Source organism: Semicossyphus pulcher, unplaced genomic scaffold (assembly GCF_022749685.1).
Source record: "Semicossyphus pulcher isolate SPU_LCO1_2020_fin unplaced genomic scaffold, fSemPul1.0.p SCAF_1, whole genome shotgun sequence".
Taxonomy (NCBI): Eukaryota; Metazoa; Chordata; class Actinopteri; order Labriformes; family Labridae; genus Semicossyphus; species Semicossyphus pulcher.
This window is the reverse complement of record NW_027211603.1, coordinates 17,553,361-17,578,066: the sequence shown is the minus strand read 5'-3', so window position 1 is coordinate 17,578,066 and position 24,706 is coordinate 17,553,361. Positions and strand designations below refer to the sequence as shown.

General features: G+C 41.8%; 1 protein-coding gene across 4 annotated transcripts in view; it reads left to right on the top strand.

Moving 5' to 3' along the window:
• The window catches only part of tcf12 (transcription factor 12), a 72,488-nt gene that overhangs the window by 32,536 nt on the left and 15,246 nt on the right, over positions 1–24,706 (top strand). For 2 of the 4 annotated variants that reach the window (XM_069683719.1, XM_069683648.1), the window contains exons 6-12: positions 3,488–3,552; positions 5,951–6,083; positions 6,624–6,676; positions 19,854–19,953; positions 21,307–21,446; positions 21,927–22,068; positions 22,261–22,331. In XM_069683719.1, coding sequence (XP_069539820.1) covers positions 3,488–3,552; positions 5,951–6,083; positions 6,624–6,676; positions 19,854–19,953; positions 21,307–21,446; positions 21,927–22,068; positions 22,261–22,331 — 704 coding nt within the window. Of the gene's footprint in view, positions 1–3,487; positions 3,553–5,950; positions 6,084–6,623; positions 6,677–15,662; positions 15,794–19,853; positions 19,954–21,306; positions 21,447–21,926; positions 22,069–22,260; positions 22,332–24,706 lie in introns of those variants that run through there. The other 2 variants (XM_069683877.1, XM_069683799.1) reach the window with 1 other exon arrangement.

Below are 24,706 nucleotides of genomic sequence, written 5' to 3'. Positions count from 1 at the left end.
ATTTCTGCTCGCACAAGTTGAAACTGTGTCTCTGACTGTTACACTCATGACGTAAGAGATCAGTCAGTGCTGCTGCAGCTTCAGTCCTGTTCATCCACGGCCTCTGTACATGCTCCTGAAGTTCATCCACAAGTACACGTCCACGATGCCAGTCCCCTGAGCACTGATCCCCTGATTCAGGTCATAGGAGATAGGAGGGGAACGTGTCTCCATTGGGGACAGCAAAGATAATAATAATAATAGTAATAATAATAACTTTATTTATATAGTACCTTTAAAAACAGAGGTGTACAAAGTGCTTTGACAGACAAAACAAAGGCAGAAATATCAGTAAGATTACAGAATAAACATTCAACTGTCAGGGCGAACAGAGAGTAACCTAGAGGATATTATAATAGGCAAGAACAAAATCCGAACGCAAAAGGTCAACAAGAATAAATGCAAATAAAAGGAATAAAAGTGATAAAACAGATCAAAGCAGATGTCGAAAGCCATTTAAAGAAATAAAGTAAAACAAATAAAGAGATAAATAAAAAAATAAAAGCAATAAAAGACGATAAAAAGATTATAAGAAGGAGAACATCACATCAGAGGAAATAAAAACAGAGAAAAAGATTTGGAAAAGTTAGATGAACAAAAGATAAGTAATAAATAAAGCAATAAAGGACTGTGTGAATAGATCAGAAGAGGACTTAAGAACAGATGAATAAAGGCATTTAAAAAGGAAACATCACAGATAGATGCATCAAACAAGACATTTGAGGATATTTGAGGACGTAAACTTTAACACTGATCGATAATTTTCTGCTTTTTTTTGTATCAAACAACTCACCAATTATCAGAAAATAATCAACAGTGGAATTATTTGTTCCAGCTCCATATATATTGGATACTCTGATCTTGTACTCGACTCACAAACTTAGTTATTAATTCATATTCTTCTAATCTAAAAACAATCAAGATCAAGAGCAAGCTAAGTTTACCCCTAAGTTTTAGATTTCATGGTCAGCACATTTACAAACAAAAGTGGTGTGTATCTATACTCCCACCTACACTGAACGGACTACAGTACATTAGGTACTGCTCCTTAAAATGATATCTTTAAAATGGTATTAATGAAATGGTATTTCTGCCTTTTGAACCAATTCTGTCAAATTTGAAAGGACAGGCAGTCTTTGATCTTCCTCGGATTTAGCAAATCCAGACCATTTCCCTGCAGAAGAACATGATTCAGCCTGTTCTTTTAAAGAGAAAATGTATTTTATTACATTTCAGCTGCTTTATGTCCATGCACAGATTTATGCAGGGTGGGGAACAGAAAGGAAGAGTAGTAACAGAGTTTTTAGCCTAAAATAGAGAAAGTATTGCGTAAGTCAGTGGTGTGTTTACAGAAGAAGCAAGGTCAAAATTATTTTTATAAGAATACAAGACGCAAATATAAAATTGCATTATCTCATTGCCTACGAATGCAGCAAATGTTAAAGCTTGGTATTTTGTGAACTTGAAGTTGAGCGTCTCTGTTCTCCACAGTGTTTTGGAGCTGTGTGTCTGCGTCTTTGTGTCACAGCGTGGGCTGACACATTATTTTCACAAGCACACGTCTGTCTGCTCAGGTGGGCCCTGAAACTACAACAGTGACCATCAATTATTCACACAGGACACAGTGTCTGTGACTAAACACATGCTGCAAATGAATATTTAACTCTTGCACTTGCACAGACCTTTACCTCAGGAGATATTTAAGGACGGAAACTGAGTCGCCGTTAGATATTAGACCCAAAATAAAGAATTTAAAGTTCTCTGTCAGAGGAGATGTTTCATCATCCTGATGATAGCGAACGTTGGTGGTAACCGACAACTTAATCCTATTTGCTTTTGCAGGAGCGATGGCTCAGAGCTGTATCGCATCATTGTTACAAGAGAAGCAGCTTTTCCAGTTAAAGCATCTCCTCTGATTTTCCTCAGCTTCCTTTAGTCTCCCGAGACAGTCTGCTCCACAGACGCAGAACAACCGTCTCCTGCAGGACTGCTCAGATAAGCACAAGTGGATTCTCTCAGATGTGCCTCTGCTCACCTGCGCAGGCTGCGAGAGCAGCGTTCAGATCAGTCATTGTGTAACAAAAGATCCGGGCTATGCAAGTTTTCACCTCACAAAAAGATATTTACCTTTTCCCCAGAGCAAACAGAATTTAGTTCCAGCGCTTGTGTCTGCGTTTGTAACATTTGGATGTCTGACAAACATAATGTACGATGCTGTTAAAGTTATTCATCATCCTCCCCGAGGAGCTCTCATTTGTTTGTTTGTTTGTTTTTCCAGGGAGTGAAAGTGCTGAGTGTGGAGATTGTGATGTGCATGATTCATGTGTGTTGTGCTGTAAGTTTCATTTCTCCCCTTATGGCTGCTTGGGAGCTTTCCTTTCAGGTGTGCAAACCTGATGTGACACTGATAGAAGGACCTCCTCATAATTATACTCCATCAGTAATAAACTTTGTTTGCAACTTTGTGAGACATAAAACTGTTCTAAAATAGTGCAGATTTGGAGGTTTGTAACAGTGATACAAGTTAGAGAAGAAAGAGAGGATCTACTTTCCTTAACCGCTCTGTCTGTTAGATAGTTTAGTACATTGCAACAGGACCTGAGGGAGGCAACTGTCTATGAAATACAATGATGTAAACCTGACTTAATCTGCTGTGACTGCTTTAAAATCTCATGTAGACGGTGAAATTGAGAAAATAAATGTCAGTCGGACACTGATCCCATCCCTCCTTCCTTCTTTCCCTCTTTGCTTTCAGCCAGCATCCGATTATATAGAAGTAGTTGGCAGATAAAAGTGAAAGAAAACAACCCGAGCCAAGCTGTTTAAAACATCTAAACTTTAGTAAAATGGTATTTTTATTAGTGCAGAAAAAACACTGCTTTTTTCCAGCAGCCTGGGAAACTCATCCGTTCCTGCTCCCTGTTCACCCCTCTTGTGTGTTAAGATTCATGCTTAAAATTGAATGTTTGTTTGCCTTCACTAGAAATATCCACTGTTTACATTTAAATAGCCTAAAAAGACATTTAAAAACACGTGTGTTGAATTGGTTAACTGAATATGTACAAAATGTGATTTATACATACGAGTAATATTGATATGATGTGAAATGTCTGCATTTTCTTGGTGACCACGAAACCCAAAATCAAGTCATATCACAAAGTCCATGTTAAAACCAGAAGTGGCATATTTAAGGACCTCTAAAGGTCATACATGGACTCCATTGTGTCTTTCAGGCTGCTGTTTCAAACCACTAAACTGTGTAAGCATGTGTATGAATGTGAGGACTAATACAAATACACTGAATTGGATAAATAATAAACCATAAAGACCAAAGAGGCACAATGATAACCTGTTATTATTATTGTCAGTTACGTTTCAAAGTAGTTTACAATCAGGTGTAAAGTCATGTGAAGACGATCGTTTTGACTGTCCCGTCTGTGTCTTACAGGTAAATCAGAGAGGGCTTCGTTTCTTGGCTTTGGGAGGGAACCTGCGGCAGCATCTGGCTGCCAGGTGAGTTTCTCATCTGTCTTCATGTTGCTCTTGAAGTTTTGATCAAACAAGAACTAAATGCAGGTTTGAAACCATAAATCAGCTTATATATTCCCAGATACACTTCGACAGTCACATGTCGAAGTGTCCTTGGGCAGGACACTGAGACACTTGCCACCGGGAGCAACTGGATGCATCTATGAATGCATAGATCATTAAGTCTCAGATGTATGTCACTTTGGACAAAAGCACTTGCTAAATGAAATTGTAACATTGTCACATTGTAATATGATTGACCTGAAAATAAGTACAAAAAAATAACTGTAGGTAGGTGAGAGGTGAAAAGTCTTCAACTTCCAGTTGCCTTTTGGATTAAGCTTAGAATTACCATGACCTGGATGACTGAGAACCTTCACAGACAACTGCAAGAAAGTCTGAAAAACAGTGGTGAAACGTCTGTTTAAAGTTAAAGCCCAACAGACATTCTCCATCTTTACTCTTTGTTGCAGATAAATATATAAGAAAGACTCAAATATACCCTGAGCTGTGACTCGCAGGTATTGCAGTATTGATCAGTCAGGTTATCTCCAACTTTTAAACATTGGTAAAGTTAGACCTTTGCTGTCCTCCACTGATATAAAACAGGGAATCAATGCCTTTATTTTATCAAGGTTGTAAATCCCTCTATTCCTGTCTAAAGAAAGAGCTTCTCTGACAAGAACCATCATCAGTCGGGGTTTTACGTGGATATTCTATTAACATAACGCTACTCCATTGTGATTTGGCCTCAAGCTCTTACTTTTATATGAGCTTAAAAAGATGAAATAACCAAATTTCATCTTGAAATCGACCCCTTGGAAACCGTTAGCATCCTAAAAACCTTTGAGTCCTTGAGTCTGCCTGAAGCTTTGTGGAGGTCATTTATAAATCCTCTCTGGCATTAATCAGCCGGTCATGAAAATATAATTGTTCAATAAAGTTCAGCCTGATGGGATCTCTGCCTTCTCTAACTTTACAACTTTACATGATCACACAGAGTTAGAAACATTAATCAGTTTTAACTTAAGGGAGACACCTTTTATATATTAAAGCATTTTTTAGAGGGAATACCACTCAAGACATTGTGAGGAGGAGTTATTGGGGTGTTTGCGCATCTGCAGCTGCAGAGAGGCGAGATTAATACACAGGAAGTCCAAAATATCAACGTCTCTCTGCAGGGAAATGTTAAACAACGTATGGTGGGAACAGCACCATCATGAAATGCATAACAATAAACCACTGACAGACTTACACAACAAACATGTTCAATGCTTCAGTATTTTCATCTTTAAATAGCCAAACAGACCTGCTGTTCAGCCCTTTATGAGACTGTTGAATTTGTGTTTTTAGTCAAATCATTGATTAAGACATCTGATCTCCTCTGCTTGCCACAAAGCAGGTAGCCATGTAGCTAATACTGTACATCATGACCTACAAAGTGACGTGACTTCTGAGGCTCAGAGGAGAGCCGTGCTGGGGTTTCCATTCACTCTGTCGCTCAGTTCTGCCTCTCCGAGCTCAGGTGCACCTCCACGAGCTGCAAATGATTTTGTTAACATTTCATGTTTGAATATCTGAATCTCTGTGTCACAAAATGTTAATGCAATAGAGAATTTATGACGATCCCGAGGAGAAGTGGTTAGTTCGTAATGAAACTAGAGTCACATTTGTCCACAAATATACTCACAAGCCTCCACATTTGCATGACTCCTTAGCAGCTCCCTCCTGAATATTTACAACAGTGTAAAAGAGGGCAGAGCCGGTGTTGCTGCACAGATTTTTGCATTATCTCTGAACAAAGGCGGCAGCAGAAGTGGGTCTGCTGTGCCGTGTGAATGCTGCCGCACCAGTGTCAGGTTGTCTTTTTACAAAACCTGATTTATTTTTTGAGATTGAATTTGTGTAACATTTTCCCTGACAGCTTTTTCTGACCCACATGCAAGGTCTGACAAAATAATCTTTTATAACACTGTGGATAGTAAACGGAGTTTATTTTGTTTTGAACGTGTCGGAGCGTGTTTTGGATTCATCAGTCAGGAATCAGAGCTGTTGAAAGGTTACTGTGTCAATCCTCACAGGGGTGTAATCCTGTAAAGGGGTTTCCAGGAGGGCACGTGAGGCCACTTCTTAAGCCAACTACACACATCGACCTCACATGATCCCTGCTCGCTGGTCTGCCGCCGATTACTCTGATTAGACCGAGCTCTTAATTGGCCTCTTAACCCAGTTTGTTGGGGTTAAGGAGGTAAAAAACAAAATTATAGGATGACGTAATGAGCTCTGATAATTGCTGTTTATCTTAAAATTACTTCTAGATCCTAAAGTAAACTTTACTCACTCCTGACAATGAAAGCTGATATTTTCCTTGTGTCTCTTTCAGCCCTCTGCTCGGCCGGACATCGGTCCCACTTCAGCGGCTCCGTCAGGGAAGTCCTCTGCGTCCTCTACATCGGCCTACTCCTTTACTGCAGCCAATCCTAGAAGACGTTCTCAACAAGATCCTCCGCCCATCGGTCAGTGCTACCTTCATCATTAAAAGAAACATGCCCAGGAAATTATAATCTAGTTTAATTGTTCCTTTAAATAATCTGAGCATCATAATATACAGAATCCAACTGTGTATTCTATACTATACTTCTATACTTCTTATTGACCCAGTTTCACTCGTCTTATACTGAAAAAAGTATTATTACAGTACAATACAGCACTACAATAGAAATGAAATTACAATGATCAGGAATGCATTTCACCAGCACTATTGAAGCAGCCTCATTATTCCAAGCATGGTCTTGTCCTGATAAAGACGGCACCAAATCTGTGCAAAGCTTCCGTCCTAAGATCTCAGTCCTTTCAAAGAAGCCGACACTTATACTTTAGTTTCCATTAAAAGATGAAAATATCATGGAAGAATGCATTGCGTTGTCGTTTGAAATATGATCTTCAGATAAACCGTAATCCAGAACAATACCACACAGTAGATTTTGTTATGGCTTATTTACACCACACCTTTTTTCTGCCTGTGAATGAATAGACGTGCTTTCATCTCTCCACAGATCCTCTACAAACAAAAAAGGTTCGCAAGGTCCCTCCTGGCCTGCCTTCATCTGTGAGTGGAAGATCATCTACCTCTCATATAAATAGATTTCACAGTGAGCTTACTTAAGCAGACACACACACACACACACACACACACACACACACACGCCCTCCCTCTCTCAACGCTTGCACACAAAGAGCGCTCTTGACTTCACTACGGCATCACTTGACATCACAACTGGGAATTCACTTGTTTTCATGCTCTGCAGTGACATCACTGGTGCCTGTTCGTTTTAAAACTTCTGCCTTCCTTCATGCTTGTTGTTAATACGAGTATGTAAATGTCTCTCTAGGCCTCATCTGTCTGTACATTTTTAGTTGTTGATTGTGTGTGTACATGCATGAACCTGTGTGCATGTGCGTGCGCACACATGTGCACCTCGAGGTGATTGATTTTCAGCGCTGCCCTGTCACAGTGTAGCCTCCTCACAGCCTCTCCTGGGAGAAAGAGAGGCTGTCAGAGCGGATCCCCGGCTCTGCTCTTTTGATGTTTAATTAGTCATTACGTAGCCGAACAGGAGGACAGACAGAGATTAATAGCACAGAATATCTGAAATTTCTATTGGTAATGATCCCGGTGGAGCAGAAACCATTAGGATGCAGAGAAGTGTGGAGCTCAGCTTGCATTCGCTCAGACAGGGGGTGCAGGAGTTCATTAATATGCATAAATCAGTAAGTCAGATGTTCATTGTTAAAACCCTGGTGGATTGGCAAAGGTTTTATTAAGCCTTGCTTTAAATTCCTAGAACTGGTTCAAGACAAGTCTTTTCTTTTCAAAGAGAAGCAACTGGTTTACTAAAATCCCTCCTTTTTCTTTCCTTAAACAATAAAAGGGTTTCTCTTTTTTCCAGTGAGGGAGTCTGAGACTGGATTTGCCTTTCAGAGCTTTGATAATCGTCACCTCTGCTGCTGTTCCTCTGAAATCAAATATGGAACAGGCCGCAGAACATAAAAGGCTGGCATGTGTTTTGTTTCTGGATTTGTGTTTGAAAAGAAGTTTGTCAGCGCGTGAGGGAGAGGCGCAGCAGCGGGAACGTGTGCTGCCTTTCCTCTTAAGTAAGTGATATATTTGAGGTCTTGTCAGAGGAGGGAGAGAGGCGAAGAATGGCTGCCTCGCAGGGTTACATCTCTTTGTTGTGTAAATGGACGCCGGGCTTTTATTTGTCAGTACTTAACACATGGGCGCAGGTGCGGTTCTGTGACTCATAAGAGTACAATCAGGCGGTACAATGCAGGATGGGGAAAACAGTGACAGAGCATGGGATAAAATACAGCTTCTTCTTGTCACTCAGTGGTGCTCAGGAGATAAAGCCTGCAGCTCGGAGGAATTATCCCCGTTAGTCTTTGATCCCATTTGAAAGAATAAAGATGGTAATGCTGAAGCGGGGCTATAGGTCTCTTATAACCTGCTGACGGAGGGAGCAAAACATAAAGACAGTTTTTTGATAGGTGGTGTATGTGGAAATGTTTGAGTGGGAGGTTGTCTGGCAGCTTTAAGGAGGTGTTAGTATTTGACTGATGGGGAGCACAGGTGATGTTTAAACTATTTGAGGGTGTAAAAAAGCTACTTAAATATGTGTACAGCGACTTTTCTAGAAGGTGATTGCTGCCTCTCAAAGAATGACCCGTGTTGGCGTCTCTGGCAGCGCCACAGCAGGCAGCGAGGGCGGTGTTGAAAAAGGTGAAGACGCACCTGGAGTCAGAGCTCCTTCGCCCCGAGGCAGCTGTGTGAGGAGCCTGCAGCGTACCTGTACAACATGAATGCAGCTGCAGACGCCACTGAAAGCTTTTGCTTGTGTAAGCAAGCGTGAGAGCCCCACCAGAGACCTGAATAGCTGCTTGATTTAAAAAAAAAAAAAAAAATCAACACACGCTTCCTATCATTATGTCTACTGCTGGGAATTTTCTTATTTATTTATTCTACTCTCAAATCCCCCTTTTTCCTCCTCCTGCTTGCATCCTCGCTCCTCAGTCTAAAAATACATGTTGGAGTTTTAAATCACACGGGCGGAGTAAGTCGCAAGTCCGAGCATGATGCGTGTGTGTGTGTGTGTGTGTGTGTGTACACTACATGATGGAGCTCAATCAAAATATTTACGGGAGCACTTCCTCTGTGCATTTGGGTTCTGACACTGCAGAGCAGCAGGATGTGAAGGCTATCTAGACGGGCCAGCTGGTGATTGCAAACATTTAAATGTTTCTTGGTTCTTTTTCATCTTGTATACAGACACACTCCTCCCTCAGACACACACACGCTCTCCTCTGTGGCCTGCAGGATGTGAGCTGATGACCGACATACAATCCTGCAGATGTGGTAGTATTTGTCTAATGCGTATGTCTAACAAATCTTCTGTCAGTATTACTAGAGATTGTTTAACCTAGTTTTTCAGCCGTGCCAAATGCAGCCAAAAAAATCACTTCTCGTATGCTGAGAGATAAACATCTTTAAAGCACTCGAGCATGACAGCTTTCCTTTTTATTTGTGCGACAGTCGACACCTTGGCTATAATTGGCTCCCTGCATTATTTGACTGTATAAAGCGAGCGCTGAGAGCAAAGGACGGAGTGTGTTGTCATTGGACAGACAGGCTGCTGCGTTGCTGAGGGATGCTGATGGGCAGCTGCGTGGGCACCTGTCTGACAGGAGGACTGAAGACGCGGAGGGAGAGAGAGGGGGTTTGTGGCTTGTGGGGGGAAAGTTGCATCTTGTAGGATATTTATGGGAAGCTGCAAGGGCATGGTGTGTATGTGTTAGTGTGTGTGCATGTCAGATTGTTTGTGTAAACAGTGTTTCTTTCCCCCCCTACGAACCCTTGTCAGAGGCACAGCGGCTCGATGTGACACTTCCTCCCTGGCTCTGGTGACGATTTGGCTGCAGGATGAGAGAGAGAAAGTGGTGGGCTGAGATTCAGATCCCCTCGGGGGCTTTTGCAAGCGAGAACCCTGAGTGTGGATGACAAAATAGATTGACATTTGCTTTTGACAGATCACTCAGACACCCTTGTTTCTGAGAGATTTGTACTGTGCGAGCTGTAAGAAAGGAAGTGTGCTGTAGGCTCTGAATGTTAAGACCCAGAAATGTTCCTCGCAGTGCTGTCTGGTGCATGACATTCAAAGGATGCATGTTCTGTCTCCCTCTGTGCATCTGTCTTTAACAGCTCAAAGACAAGAGATCATAATGTACAACCACAGTAACCTAATGTTGCCTTGTGCGGAGAGAGCAGCTCCTGTTTTGATTCTTCCTTTGAACCACAGCAGGTCAGGAGACAGTGATCGGGCTTTGTGAAGAGACTGTGGATGAAATGCATCAGTAAAGCTCTGTGTAAACATTCACTGCAGGCCTTTATAAGCCTCTCTGCAAAATTAGATTTTAGGTCCCCCCAGCAGCCTCGTATAAAGCTGCACGTTTTATATTTTTGTTATGTCGTTCTAGTGTGTCACAAACAAATGCTTTTTACTTTGACACTGGGAGGGTTAAAGAATACACGTACATGCACATAAATACATTCCTATTAAAAGGGATGATTTTTCTAAAAATGTTTGAATAATTGATAATGAGTCACTCGACAGTGTCAGCACACAGTGTTGTTATGATGCAATAATGATGAAGAAAGGCAGTCGAGGCTGAGCAAACATTAAGCGAATAATAAGAGGTTAGACTTTCCAAACAGCAGCGTATGTGTTGCATGAACAGGATGCAGAAAAATTTGTTTGTATAGTTCTAAAATGTATTTACACAAGTTAAGCATGCAGTATATATTTAAGTGCATGCACAAAGAATCATTTGTGTTAATGCTTAATATATCTCTGCAGGTCCAAAACTACTTAAACAGCTGCAGCCCAGGTTGTAACCCCCAGCCAGAGTTAGGTGTAAAATCATCAATATATGGGATTAAAGTGTATTTTTTGTCTGTATAAATTATTACATCTCATGTGAATATTTTTAGATTAGCAATTTTCTTCATAAATTTGAACTCCTATTTTTCATTAATGTATTAGATTATCCCAGAAAACCTTTGCTCGATGCGAGCAATTCTCTACGATCAATAAAGGTACAGAGTTGTTTAACTATTCCACCACTGTGTGAACATTGACAGGATTAAGTTTTGCTTTATTTCATCTAAATATGCAGAAAAAACACAGTTGAACACATTTTTAAAGCTGAGAACAAGAAGGATGCTCTCTGTACTAACGACACTTGGACATTTTTCCTGCCAACACTCGTGTCAGAGTAACCTGTTGTTAAAACTAAAGACTTCATCTGCTGTGTAAGAGTTGCTCATGCTGCCAAACAAACTTAAAGTTATCAGTCATCTCTGCACAAACTGTACCCTGTGAAACAAGTTACGATGAGCCAATCATTTGCTACCTGCGCAGTGCAAGATGACACATCAGAGCTGTAAGTTAGTGTCCTGCTCGCTGTCAATAAGTAGCACTGTTTTTTGTGAACTCATGGGCTATAGGTTGTGTATGCTCAGATTAATATACGTGTTGATAATGTAAAGGCTGTTAGTGTTGTTTCTGTTATTTGCAGATGATAGGGATTGTTGGCAGTGGACAACATTTGAGGCTCTGACCCGACCCTGTTACTGAGCTCCCCAGAGACTCAGCCTCATCAGATGGCTGATTAGATAGACACCCTCGGTCTGACAGGGATGATGCTGAACAGTCGCAGCCTCCTCAGGGACCCGGGGCCTTGTGTTTATCTTTGTTTGGGCTGCTGAAATTTACCACTGACATTACAGGCTGCAGATAAAGGAGCAGGCAAACAAGCCAGAGGCCTGACCTCTTTCATGTGCAGGAGAACAAGGAGTTAAAAGGACAAAGAGGAGAGAAATAATGCACAGATTAAAGTCATTACTCACAGTGTGGCCTGTTGTAAATTATTCATGTCGGGCTTGCGTGAGTCTCCAGCATTAATGCAAACCTTGATTTTCAGATCGCTGGCAGGCTCAAGAACACAGACTGTCAACAGTCACTAAGGTGGATGGTTGTTATTTACAGACGTCAAAGCTGTAAAGTACATCACTGAACTACACGAGGCTTTTAACTCCAGGACTCATAACAGGTCAGAGGTCATGTGTGATGTGATGTGGGAGAGATAAGACACACCAGTGCACTGTAATGGGGATAGTGAGGGACTGTCCTGCTCAGGGGAGGATGTTTCAGTCAGTTTGCTGTTGTCTGGTGCCTCATTTTCTGTGTGATGTTGAGTTTATCAGCTTGAATGAGCTTGTTGTCATGCTGTTTAACTGACAGACAATAGAGGTTGTGACAGTTTTGTAAAAGGCCATGAAAGTGATGCTCCTGATTGTTTCAGCAACAAAGAGCTTAAATAGTAGGTTGTCTGCAAATTGATCAAGCTACATGAAAACATGACTAAATCTCAATTTCCTAAAGTGTGATACTTTTTTTCCTTTAGTCATGTCATCTCTGTAATGATAGTCTAGAGACAACCTTGACTAAAACAAAAGACCAACCTCGTCATTTTGAATCACTTCAAACTCGCTCCTGAAGAATATAACTTAAATGTACCCCCACTGAATCGCTCCATCTCTCTCCCTCACTTCTTCACATCTCTCTAATACACTTCTGCTATTTATTGCCCCATTTATTCTTCAATGTGAGACATGACACATCTGTTTGTGTGAGAACGAGAATGTAAACAAGATGAGCTGCTTGTCAGGAAAACTGATATTTTAAGGTCTCAGGGTTTTTTCGTTTTTCCAGCGAACGGTTCAGGACAGATGTCCGACAAATGTTAGTCATGTTTTTTTGAGTGTTATTTCTGCTTGGAGAATGGATGTAGTTAGTAGCTTTGATACATACTTGTACTGTTGTCAGACTTTTACAGCATGTTGAAATAGCCTTTGTTTATAGGCAGCTGTGCCTTATTATTAATCTGTATACAGACTTCTTGTAGCCTCGCAAGCATGACTAATACATAGCTACATATATGTATACACTGAAGAAAGGACAGGATGGTAAAATGCTCCATAATGAAGCCAACATCTGTACAATAATGTCATACACATTTTCCACTATTGTCCACAACGTGCAGATTTTGTACCGATGTTTAACCATCGTGTTATAATCGCGTAATGCAGATCAAACTAAAGGTTATTTGTCAGAGATAATTAGCACATGCACATCCTGTATCTTGAAACCTGTCTTTGTTACAGTTATGCAATGACGTGATTGATGAAGTGAATCAATCATACTACATTGTCTTAATTAAATTATCTACAGTATATCAAAATATTGTTACATACTGCTGGGACGTACTTTAATGCCCTGGCAGTGCAACTGTAAGACAGGTATTACATTTCACCCATGTAGCATTAAGAAGGTCTTAAAACTCTTAGATTTAACTTGATGAGCCCAGATGAGAGCCTGAATAAGTACTGCCTCAGAATCCCTCCATTCATAATACAGTCTGGAGTTTTGGAGGGTGGGGGTCTGACTCCCCCATGCCTGCGCCCCCATCTCTCTCCGTGTCAGCCCTCTTCTAATTACAACCAGAGCTCCTTACAGGAAACAATCTTCCTGTCTGATGACATCATCACTAAATCCATGCGTGAGGCGGGGGTGACCTCAGCCTGCCAGATTTGCTCCGTGTTTTTCAACACCCAACCAAATCCCAAGAAAAGCACCTTGTGATGACTCGAGCGTCTTCTGAGAGGCGGCAGGATCAGTTGGGTGGAGCTGAGCCAGACCACGTTTTATTAGGCCCAAACACCCGATGTCATCGCCCTGATGCAATTTAACCTTTTTGATCTTTGTTTTTGTCTTTTCATAATGACATGAACGGATAAAGGAGATGCTCACTATTCCAGGAATATAAGAACCACATTGATGAGAAAATTGGAGGATTACTGATGTCAAAGAAATATGTGTAACAAACTTTCTCTCCTCTTATAATTCTTCTTCCTTGTTTTTTGGGGGTCACATGCTCTTAAGTTTTGAAACCACTTGGGGATGTAAACTGATATAGTGTCGGATTTGTTTGAGTCATGACTTTGAGTAGGAGTACAATTTATGACACAAATGAAACCTTCACTGCCTCTGTGAGCTGTGTGTCAAAGCCTCCTCTGCATCTCCAACTGATGAAACTGACTGAATAAGTGAGCCAAACTAAAAAAACTAGCTTCCTGTTGTCTTTACAATTCATACACACACCTGTCCCTTTCACCTCACACACTTTCTATGCCTCATGTGTCTCCCCTCACGCCCCCCTGTCAACCCTCTTGTTCCTTACAGTTTGAAAACCTGCATCCTGATGCTGATAGCTTCTTGTAATATCAAGTCTGTGACTTGTTGGGCGGTTAAATCTGCGGCCCATATACAGAGGCTACAGTCCTCAATGCGGCGACCCTGGGTTTGACTCCCACCCTCGGCCCTTTGGTGCGTTCCTCCCCACTCTCTCTTCCCCTCTTTCCAACACTATCTACTGTCCTCTCTATAAATAAAGACATTAAAGGCCCAAAAAATAATCATCTGACCTGTGTAAAATACTTCTCACTGTGTGTCCTGCTGAGTCAGTATTTAATGGAATGGGCTGGCCGTGTCCTGAATCAGTTATCACTTGGAAATGTGTGCATCATTCCTCCCTGCTTTCATGTGTTTTCCTTGCAACACTGAGCTGTGTGTCTGGACTTGTTTTAGACCCCTTCAAACACTTCTATCATTACCATCCTCCTTAAAGCATGGACTTGAAACAGTGCCAGATTTAAATCAGTAACCGCATGTAGAGCCAGTGTTTTGGACGACTTTGAAAGAGTCCCGGAGAAGAAAGGGGGGATAAATAATAACAGCGCTAAAAGGAAAAAGCATAATAAAGGCCTAGTTTTCTTAGGGAAGTGGACGCTTTCATCTTCCTATAACAATGTTCTCAATGAGTCTGCAGGCCTGTGTTTAGTCCTGGAAGCTCTGAGTGGTAGACATGAAAGGGATCCAGTCAGACTGTACAGAGTGGGCTCTCACTGGAATATGCTATCTCCCCTTTCTTCTCCTCTCCTTTGCTCCCCCCTCCTCCCACATGATAAAGGTAATGGGGAGCTGTGTGGCTCGCAGTGACCGTAAACCATGGCAAAATGGCTGTCGTTGTTTGGTCCCCCTCCTCCCTTATATCCCCCCCCCTGTCTGAGGCCCCCAGGGTTTAGGAAATGGAGCATTATTTTCATGTTGCGACGTCACAAGCCGCCCCTTTGCAGCTGTTGCATGCTTCACAACTCTGTGTTTACAGCCACTTCTCCGCTAAAGGTCTCACTCTGCCAACACTGAAACTCTCATAATTCACATTTCATAAATAGGCTGTTTTTTTGCCCTCTCATTTCCTGTATTTCGATGTATGGATCTGAGCAGCTTGTACCTTCATTTTCTCTCCCTCATGTCTCATAATGGGTGTGTGAGCCATGTGTGGGAACAGGTGAAATGTCCAGGTTGTTGTATTCTTACATATTTTACCTCCCTGCATGCCTGTAGACTCATTTAATCATCCCTCAGACAAAAAGATTAGACACTTGGGATTAAAACGTGTAGAAGAAAGCAGGCTCATCGCACTCGTTTGGTCTCTTTTTAATTACTCATATTAATGTTTTAATCCTGCTCAGGGTGAAATGATTTTAGTTCCACTTTGTCGGGGTTCCCCTGCAGAAAATCAGCATTTTTTATGCCTGGAATTAATTTTATTTCCTCTCTGTCTCTCTCTTTCTAAATCCGCTCACACATTTGTTTTTCTGTCCCGCCCACTTCCCTTTATCTTCTCTACCCCTCCTCGCCGCCTCCCCCCCCCTCGTCCTTTTCCTCTCTGCCTCAGCACTCGGAGGCTTAAGAGAGGGACGTACCACATGAGCCACTCCCTTCTGACTCCCACCCCTCTTCCCACAGTGTGCAATGGTACAATCCTGCTTTGCATAAGTTTCCTCTGAGTGGGTCGTGTGTGGAGGCCAGCACTGAAAGAATTATTAGTCCCTTTTGAGCGCTTTGGATGTATGTGTAGAGAGGACGCCAGTGTGCTGCTGTAGTGTATCTCCATCACTTAAATTGTTAAAGCTAGAATGTATTGCGCATACCCTGTCCCTGGAATGGGCAGTAACTCTTTAATGTATTACTACAACGGGAAATCGGTGAGTAGTCTCTGGGAATGTGTGTGTGGAGCTGGAAGAAGTGTGTGTCTGCTTGTCCATCACACTGTCCGTGTGTATAGTTTTAATATTTCATTTATTTCAGAATAAAAGTCTTCCTGTGTGTGTGAATGCATGTGCTGCACACTTTTTTCCATGACATCAGTTTTAGTTGTGTGGCAGCACAATTTAATAACAAGTGTCTTAACTTAGGTTGTAAACTTTTCCTTAATAGCACAGTTGTGTACAAACTAGTAAATATCATAGAAGTGAAACCTTTTTCTAAACTTCTCCTCACACACAGAATGAAACTGTGCTGCAGCATGAAAAAGTTTTCTCGCAGCCTTGAATTTATTTGTACTGGCTGGGTGCTTGAGCTCCGAGACGGGGCTGAAATAATAACAAGTGGGAGTCTGGGAATGATTAAGGGAAAGAGGCTGCCTGTTGAGGTTAGACTTTCCTGTTTGCAGATTGAGCTCCGAGCAGCAGTGTTGCTGTTATTCCATCTGTTTTTAATCACATCGGCATTCTTCACACCACAGGGAGCCTAATGTGATTTCTGAACTTCTCTGTAATGACCGCTTTGATTTTTGTCAGTCTGAGAGGTTTTTTTGTGAATACGTGGATCACTGTGTGTGTGTGTGTGTGTGTGTGTGTGCTGGAGTTGATCAGTTGAGTTGATGGGTTGTGTTGCAGAAAGTTTCAGAACAAATGAAATCCTGTTTATGGTGACTATAACTGTAAAAAAATAATCCAGCAGGCTTCTGAATCTGCTTGAGGATGTAGCTTTTACAAGGCTCTGCAGTGCATGTCAGTAATCCTCCAGTAATGATCCTGTCCATCCATAAGCAAATCACACAGGCAGACTTCCACCTGTCTTTGCATGTGCTGTTTTTGCTCTTACATAAAGGGCACGTAAAGGAAGAATAACGAGGATAGCCTTTTTATGATGCTGTATTGAAAAGGTCATCTTACTCAAGCTGGTGTTTCAACGGTTTTCTTTCAGTGTTTCCTCTTTGTTCCCGCTGCACAAGAAGACACTTTGATCTTTTTTTATATTAAGTATTAACAGGTTGTGTTACAGTCGGTGACGGGTGGAAAATTGATCGCATGTGGACAGAGCGGGCAAACTTTATGATCAAAAGCACTTGTTAAACCAGCACCAACTTTTATATCTGTTTTTCATGCGAGTAAAAAGCAACGTGGTGCTCGACATTCTTAGCATCTATTCGATCCACATTAATTTGTTCTAATGTAGAGCTGCAGAGCAGCTCACCATCTGGAGCACTGGGAGAATTCACAGTGGGCCATTGGCTTGTGAGCTGGTGGCAAAGAACCAATACAGATGGAGCGACTCACTGATCTTTCTTCCGTTGTTCATTAGTGAAAAAAAAAACTTGAAGTGAAAGCAGTGATTGTAAGACACGCTTTTTCACTTGTTTTGCATCAGAAAAAAAGTGAAGTGTCCAGAAAATAGTAAAAACACAGAAGAGACAAAATGTTATTTTATGTGGGACGTGTTTGTTGTTGTGTTGTCCTGCAACAGGTTAAACCATCATGCTTTGCAGGGGTCAGCACTCATCGCTACAAGCTAATCCTTACATCCCCCAAATGTGCACATGTGTTGCACATGCACTGAAGCATGCTTGCTTCACTCAAAGTTAGAGTGGGGGTGGTGTGGTTGTGAGTGTATCATATACTGAATGTATATGTCACACATGTTGTGAGGAGATAATGAGTGTTGCATTGATGCCAAAGCTACATTTTTGTGGTATTAACGCCTGGAATGTTTTATTCTGCTGTGTGGCGGCTCTATTTTTAGAGACCCTGCCTCCCAGTCGGCTGCTCTGCTGTCAGAATGTGCACTCGGATAAAAGATGTTTCTGCTTTGCTTAAGAAGAAGATAAAAACAAAAAAAGCTTCAGATACTTTTTTATTTTAAAGGACAACTGAAGTCTTACATCCAAATGCATATTTATGTGCTTTGACTTTGGTTTGTTTAATGCTAGGGGCGCTGATGGGACTGATTTCATATTACAGATGATAAAATAGAACTTATTACTGTTTCCTGTTACGTCTAAGGGTGTGAGCTGTTTCCCACCCGTTATACTTGTTGTATAATTAGTTTATTTTATGTTCAAGTTACATGTAAATACTTTAAACAGGTTTGAAAACTTTAAGACATTTGTCACGAGGGAAGTTTTTTCAAACATCAGCACATCTTGCTTGAAACATTTCCAGTATCACACTAACTTCATCCGTCGAGACATCCTGTTAATGAAAGTTTGTCTTTGTGAAAGGGTTAATATAAATATCTATTTGCTTTGAAATACTGATGTCTGTATTTTCCAAAAAGCATTGGCGAGTATCACGCACAAATGTTGAACAACGCCCTCGAGTCAGCCTGAGCCAGGCTGCAGTTTGAGGAGGCATTGTGTCTGTTGGCACACTGAGCCCTGCAAGTGTGTAAGATTTGGACTTTAAACAGAGATTGTTATGATTTTAATTAGCGACATACAGCACAAAAACAGGATAACCGATAAAGACAGCACGGTTTTATTCACGACCAGTCTGACTGTTACAGCTGAGGGAAAGTCATTGCTTTGTTTCTGTTCATGTATTGTCTATAATATTGCTTATTTATTGTGTTAATGGACACAACCTGCTTCAACTTTGCGTCTGACTGTAACAGCTGGTTTTATTATTTACTGTATCATTATTTGGTTTATTCTCGTGCACCTCAGTTTAGTTAGAAGTGTGAATGTTAGTGAAAGAGAAGAAACTGGGCGATGCTCAAGCGGCCGGTGTAGCTCTGTGTTGGTGTGCTGATCCGTGTGAGTGACGGCTTTTAATTAATGGCCTTGTAAAAGGAAACCCAGGCGGGCCCTCTCTTCCACAGGCTGGCGGAATGAGGCACCCAGTGTTTGGGATGGTTTATTAATGCTTTGACTGGTTAGCCCAGGGTAAAAAGGGACAATTAGCATTATCCGCTGCCATATGCTGCCCATTGAGCGCCTGACACAGGCGAAAAGACAAAAGCCCGGGCTAACCTGAGATCTCCATGGAACTACTATCAACCCTGGTCACATGTGTAAGCCAGAGGACCCATGAGAGCCCCACCCCTCCCAGAGCACTTTAATTACACACCCAGACAACAACGCAGAGTCCAGCTCAGTCAGCAAAGCCCGACAGCTCTGAGTCTCTCTTAAGCTGCGTCTTTGGATTGATATTACCTTCACGTGTGTGCTGTTTGTGTGAGGGAGTCATTTAATTTATGTACTTTGGTTTCTGTAGCATGTTTTCCATCTAACGCTTAAACAAGTAAACAACCTTTGTGGTCATTAACACATCATCATGCCTCAGAAACCAGTCTTTGAGGGACATTTCACAGGTATTATTCATCTTTATTAACACCACACGGGCTGCGAACGTGCAGGTGGAATCAGGCTGCCTGGTCTGTCTCAGATTAGTCGTACACAACGGCGGGGTCATCCAGGCCGGTCTGTGGGAGGGAGAATCTGTTCAAACCTTCTCTCCCTTCTTCATCTGGAGTGGATGAAGTCAGAGACCACATCACTGGTGTTTGGCCTCCAGTGCCTTTGATCCTCCCGCCTAGCTTGGCACACACGCACAGCTGTACAACAGCGTGCCCATTGTGCCTCTGCTTTCACTGTATCCCCACCAGCCTGCAGGTACCAATATGAAGAAAGCAAAGCAGGCTGTTTTTGTGCCACTTATTCGATCGGTGCCTCTCTGGGAATGCTGTAATTTGCCAGGCATTTAGTCTTTGCATGTAAGCGGGTATCATTATACTTCCATTAGAGGTGGAGTTGATCTGAAATGCAAATACCTCTGATAATCCACTCCTCCCTTCATGAGCCTGATTGCTCACTCGTCATTAAAGTGTGCGCCTGTGCGTGTTTGTAGGGACATAACTGTGCGCGTGAGATGACATACTTTTATGTACACATATTCTTAACTGTGATTGTGTTGAAGGTGTTTACTTCAGATAAGAGAGCTGACAGTTTTTATCTTACCAATAACCATTGTGCTCTCCCTGCAGGTGTACGCACCGTCTCCAAACTCAGAAGACTTCAACAGAGATTCACCCTCGTACTCCTCCCCTAAACCCTCCAGCAGTATGTTCGCAAGCACTTTCTTTGGTAAGTTCAAGGATTGGATTTACTTGTGCTGGAGTTAAATACAGTCTAATATCATATCTTTGTTTTTAGTCTTGAACACAGCTTCAGCTTCAAAATGATATTCACATATTATACCATTTTCTGGCTTTGACTCGAGTTACTTAAGTCTAAGTTAGAGCTGAAATGATTTTATTTATAAAGCACATTTAAAAACAAGTTGACCAAAGTGCTGTTTAAAGACAACAGGACAATAAAGTAGTAAAAAGCATTCAGACCAATAATTAAAAGATAACTCATGCAAAGCCAAAAGCCGAGGATTAAAAGTGCGTTTTGAGGTTTGATTTAAAAACAGGCAGTGTGGGGGACAGCTGGACATGTGGAGGCAGAACGTTCCAGAGCTTTAGAGCTGCGACTGAAAAGGCTCGGTCACCCCTGAGCTTCAACTTTGACCTTGGGACAGCCAGAAGCAACTGGTCTGTGGAGTTGAGAGTCCCTGATAAAAGATGAAGGTCTAAAAGATAGAGCAAATCCATTTAACGATTTATAGGTTAATAATCAAATCTTAATCTTAAATTTTTCTATCAAGCTGACTGACGATTTATCATTTCAGTCATTTTAAAGCTAAAATGTCTAACATCTGCTGGGTCACACTTCTTGGGTTGAAGGATTTTCTGGCTTCTTTCTCATTTATGAAAGTCAAGTCTTTGGAATTTGGAGATAAAGTTTGTGGAAACTGGAAGACATCTGTTTGCTCTCTGGGAAACTTTCATGATCATTTTTTACAATATTTGTACTTGTGCTTGTAGGACTATTAATCATGACCAAATAGCCGTTATCAGTTTTACATATCTGCTGGCTACACCAGAAGCCCCCAAATATTACCCATTAACCCCAGAGGCTAAATGAGGGTCAAACAATAGCCGATAGATTTCGAGGTAGGAGTATTATTGAGTCTGTTAAAGCAGGTTTTTTGCTGTTAGAACATAATTTGATCATGATATAACCAATGGTGGTGTCATCACAATGACATACAAATGGCTAGAATATTGTTCCAAACTACTTAAACAATGAAATACGATTCTGCCTGACATATTCAGCTGATTTAGCCTGTGCAGCACTGTATTTATTACAGTGAGACTGAATCCCAGATGTAGACAGAAAAGCAGACGTCTTTGTTGCTTTAAGCTCCGTGTTATCTCAGCTGTGTTCAGGACAGCGATCATGTTTCAGTCTCAAGAGCAAAAATAAATGAGCACTCCTTGGATGACCCCAAGTTTTAAGCATAGGGTTAGAGGTCAGTGAGGCTCTGTGTTTAAAACTTAAAGTGCATGTTGTGTACAATATATCCTGAAATTATTCCTTTGTTATCTTTAGATGGTACCCACAGTTCGTCTGACCCCTGGAACTCGTCCAATGGGATCAGTCAGCCCGGCTATGGGGGGATGCTCGCAGGATCTTCATCTCACATGCCACAGTCAGGAAACTACAGCAGCCTGCACGCACACGACCGTTTGGTAAGCAGCAGCTCTCAGCTGGTGATGAACGTAAAAACAGGTGATACAATATCGTTAGTAACCCTGAGATGTGTTTTGTTAAGCACATGCAGCTCATACATCAATTTTTTTAGCCTTTAATCGAGTCAGCGTAGCCCCCCCCCAGTTGCAGAGGGGTGTGCGCCTAAATTGTGGTCTGGTTATTATCAGTGGAGACCCTGCTGACCCTCTTTATGTCAGTGTTTGATCTGCCCCGGCCTGATTCAGCTGGTTGAGCATCACAGGGAGCCTGCAGATGCTGCCTGCCTCGTCTTTATTGCTGCTCCTCCCCCCACAAACTTTTGCTTATTGAGAGCCGGGAGGGTTCAAAACTCAGGGAATAAATAAACTCTTTCTTTCTCTTAGACACACACACACACACACACACACACACACACACACACACACACACAGAGACGATTGTGACTAAAAATAGAGCCTTTCTGTGTTTTTATCTTCCAGAATTACCCCGCACACTCCGTCTCTCCGGACATCAATGCCAGTCTTCCTCCCATGTCGAGCTTCCACCGGAGCAACGCTAACACTTCACCATTCGTCACCGCGGCACACACTCCGTCTGCCAACGCAGCCGACGGGGTCATGAGTACGTTTTCCCGTTAACAGTTCAGCTACCTGCTCAGAATGACTAATTCAATAGGCCTGATGTAATCATTGCTGTTTACCCATTCTGTAAAAGCAGTGAGTCAGGCGGTTTGACAGCTGCATTGTGTCCCTCCATCACTCTTCATTTGTCTGAGTTTGCTGCTATAAAACCTCCTTCTGTGTGTTTTCTTAGCTGCTGCAAGTCGAGGGAACGCCACTGGAAGCTCACAGACTGGAGACGCACTGGGCAAAGCTTTAGCCTCGGTGAGTCACAGAGCCACATTAAACTTCACATCACTGTGCATGAAAAGATTTCATCAACTTTCATCAGTTATTTTATGTCAAACCAGGATGTGGTGTTCTCCTTTAACCCAATCATAACCAGGATAGTCGCACACACGTGAACACACTCGCCTAAGCACTTCCGAACAAATACCCGGCCATCACAGCACTTCCCCTAAAGTCTGCCCTCTTCAAAGAGTGTGAAACACGTCAATCTCGTGAGCGCTCAGACTCTCCCTTAGTTTTGATTTCTCTACAGAATACGATAATGGTTCGTTTCTGTCTCTAAAGAAGGTGCCCTCTTTAATCATGCTGGGAATTAAGTGCTATACTGACTGCTGATTAAAAAAGCCCAGAGGACATGTTTGTAGTTGTTTTTTTGGCCTAAGCCTGGATAAATGTGGGCTTAAACTAAGAGTATTCAAGAAAGAGAATTGTACATTGAAAATACTCCTAAAGCCAGTGGATTACACTTCACTGTGGAGCTCTGTCACATCCTGTAACGTATCAGAGTAATTTCACAGCCGGCCCTTGGAAACATATATGTCTTTCTTACAGTCATGCTATATCAGTGATGAAGGGACTACTGGTGTTAGTAGGATACCTTGTAGCTCCATCACATCATGAAGACAATATACATACATATACATTTAAGATGACCCAAAGTATAGCCTGGGAAGGACACTTGTTTCCAATTATGATTAAGAAAGACGGATACTCAGTCTTTGATTTTCATTCAACAGGGAAAATTTCCCATTAAATGGAATAGATTTAAGATATAGCATTAACTAAAGCTAAGGAGGTGAGGAGGCACGGTGAGTCACACTTTTAACTGAACAAAATGACGATATCTTCAATTTTATAGGGCTGCAGAAAGTATCTTTGGGCGTCACTTATCTTATCCTCGCCCTTCCTCAGACTGTCAGATTGGAATATTATTCTTTCTATGGGATTATTAGTGCTCAGTCCATTTCCCAGATTAGGTATTTGCTTTACAACAAGTTATTTTTGATGTTAAAACTCTTAACCTGTATTATTTCCAAAATGGTCTGAAATCCATTCGCTGAGACGTGCTGTGTTCTTTGATATATTGGTATATAACATGTGCAAGATTCACCCGTTGAAGCCTCACATTTAGGAGAAATATTTCTTTCCAGCTTGAAGACCAAATATGAGAGTTTAGAGATGGTAATAACAAATTAAGTCCTTTATATTTGCAGACTCAATTCTATTAGCATGACAAAGCTGGAGTGAAACGGACACGGTTGGACTGGGGTGGGGGTGGCTGCTGGATGGAGCAGGGGGGCACAGGGGAGTTTAACACTGCTGTGGCTCAACTCCACGGGCCGCCCTTTGTACAGCTTTTGTTCTCCGCCCTTTTAAATTGGCCGTGCTTATTGGCCCCATGCCGCCTGCGGGAGCGTAACTGATGATGAGGCGGAGCTTCATTTATTCCAGTAAAATGAGCCGTGTTGCACTTTAAATGCACCATTATGTAGAAAGTCATATATTGTCGGGTCAGAAGTCACGGTTATAAAGCCCCTTTCTTTGCAGAGGTAAGAAGTATGCAGAGAATGGTTGTGAGTCTTATTGGTTGCAGAATATTAATCCTGCTTAGTTTTGGACTGAGTTGCGTGTCTGAGAGTGAAAACGCTGAGCTGAGAGAAAAGCATGAATAATCATTCCTCCTTTTTCAACAGCAGCCGATCCCTCCTGCTCCACACTCTGTGACACACTTCAGTGGAACCTCCGTCCTTATACTCCAAGTTGATTGAAAAACTAAAGCCCAGAGATCAAGATTAAATAAGGAGATTATTAATAATGAGTGCATTCTATCATCCCTACACAAGTCTTTCCTGTTTGGTCTTAACTTGGACGAGAAATCTCTGTGGATCTGCTTTTTTCTCCCTCTGCTAATTAGTCAGCATCCAGCAGTAATACCCTGACTTCTCAGAGACATGTCCCATCATGGCACAATATCCTCTTATTAAAGGGGAAAAGCAGGGATGTGTTTGTGCTTTAATCCAGCATTTGTTTAAACAAATGAAATCCCAGTGGAAGTTCTGAAGAGGTAATCTCCTCGTTCCCTTGTGATTGACATGTCATCCTGAAACTCAGTGACCTCAGCGTAACCTAGCAGAGGATGCTACATGCAAAAAAACAAAGCTTTTACTCTTCAGAGAGTTTAAAAACATGCTGAAATAAACAACAGTTAAACCTTAGTAGAGTTTGATTTATGGTTCATAATACAATATCTGGTGCAGGCTGATATATGTACCCTGTTGGCTTAACGGTGTTTCCAGGTCGGGCATCAAAGCCATGGACAGTAAATAATAACTTGACTGTACAGGCACTAA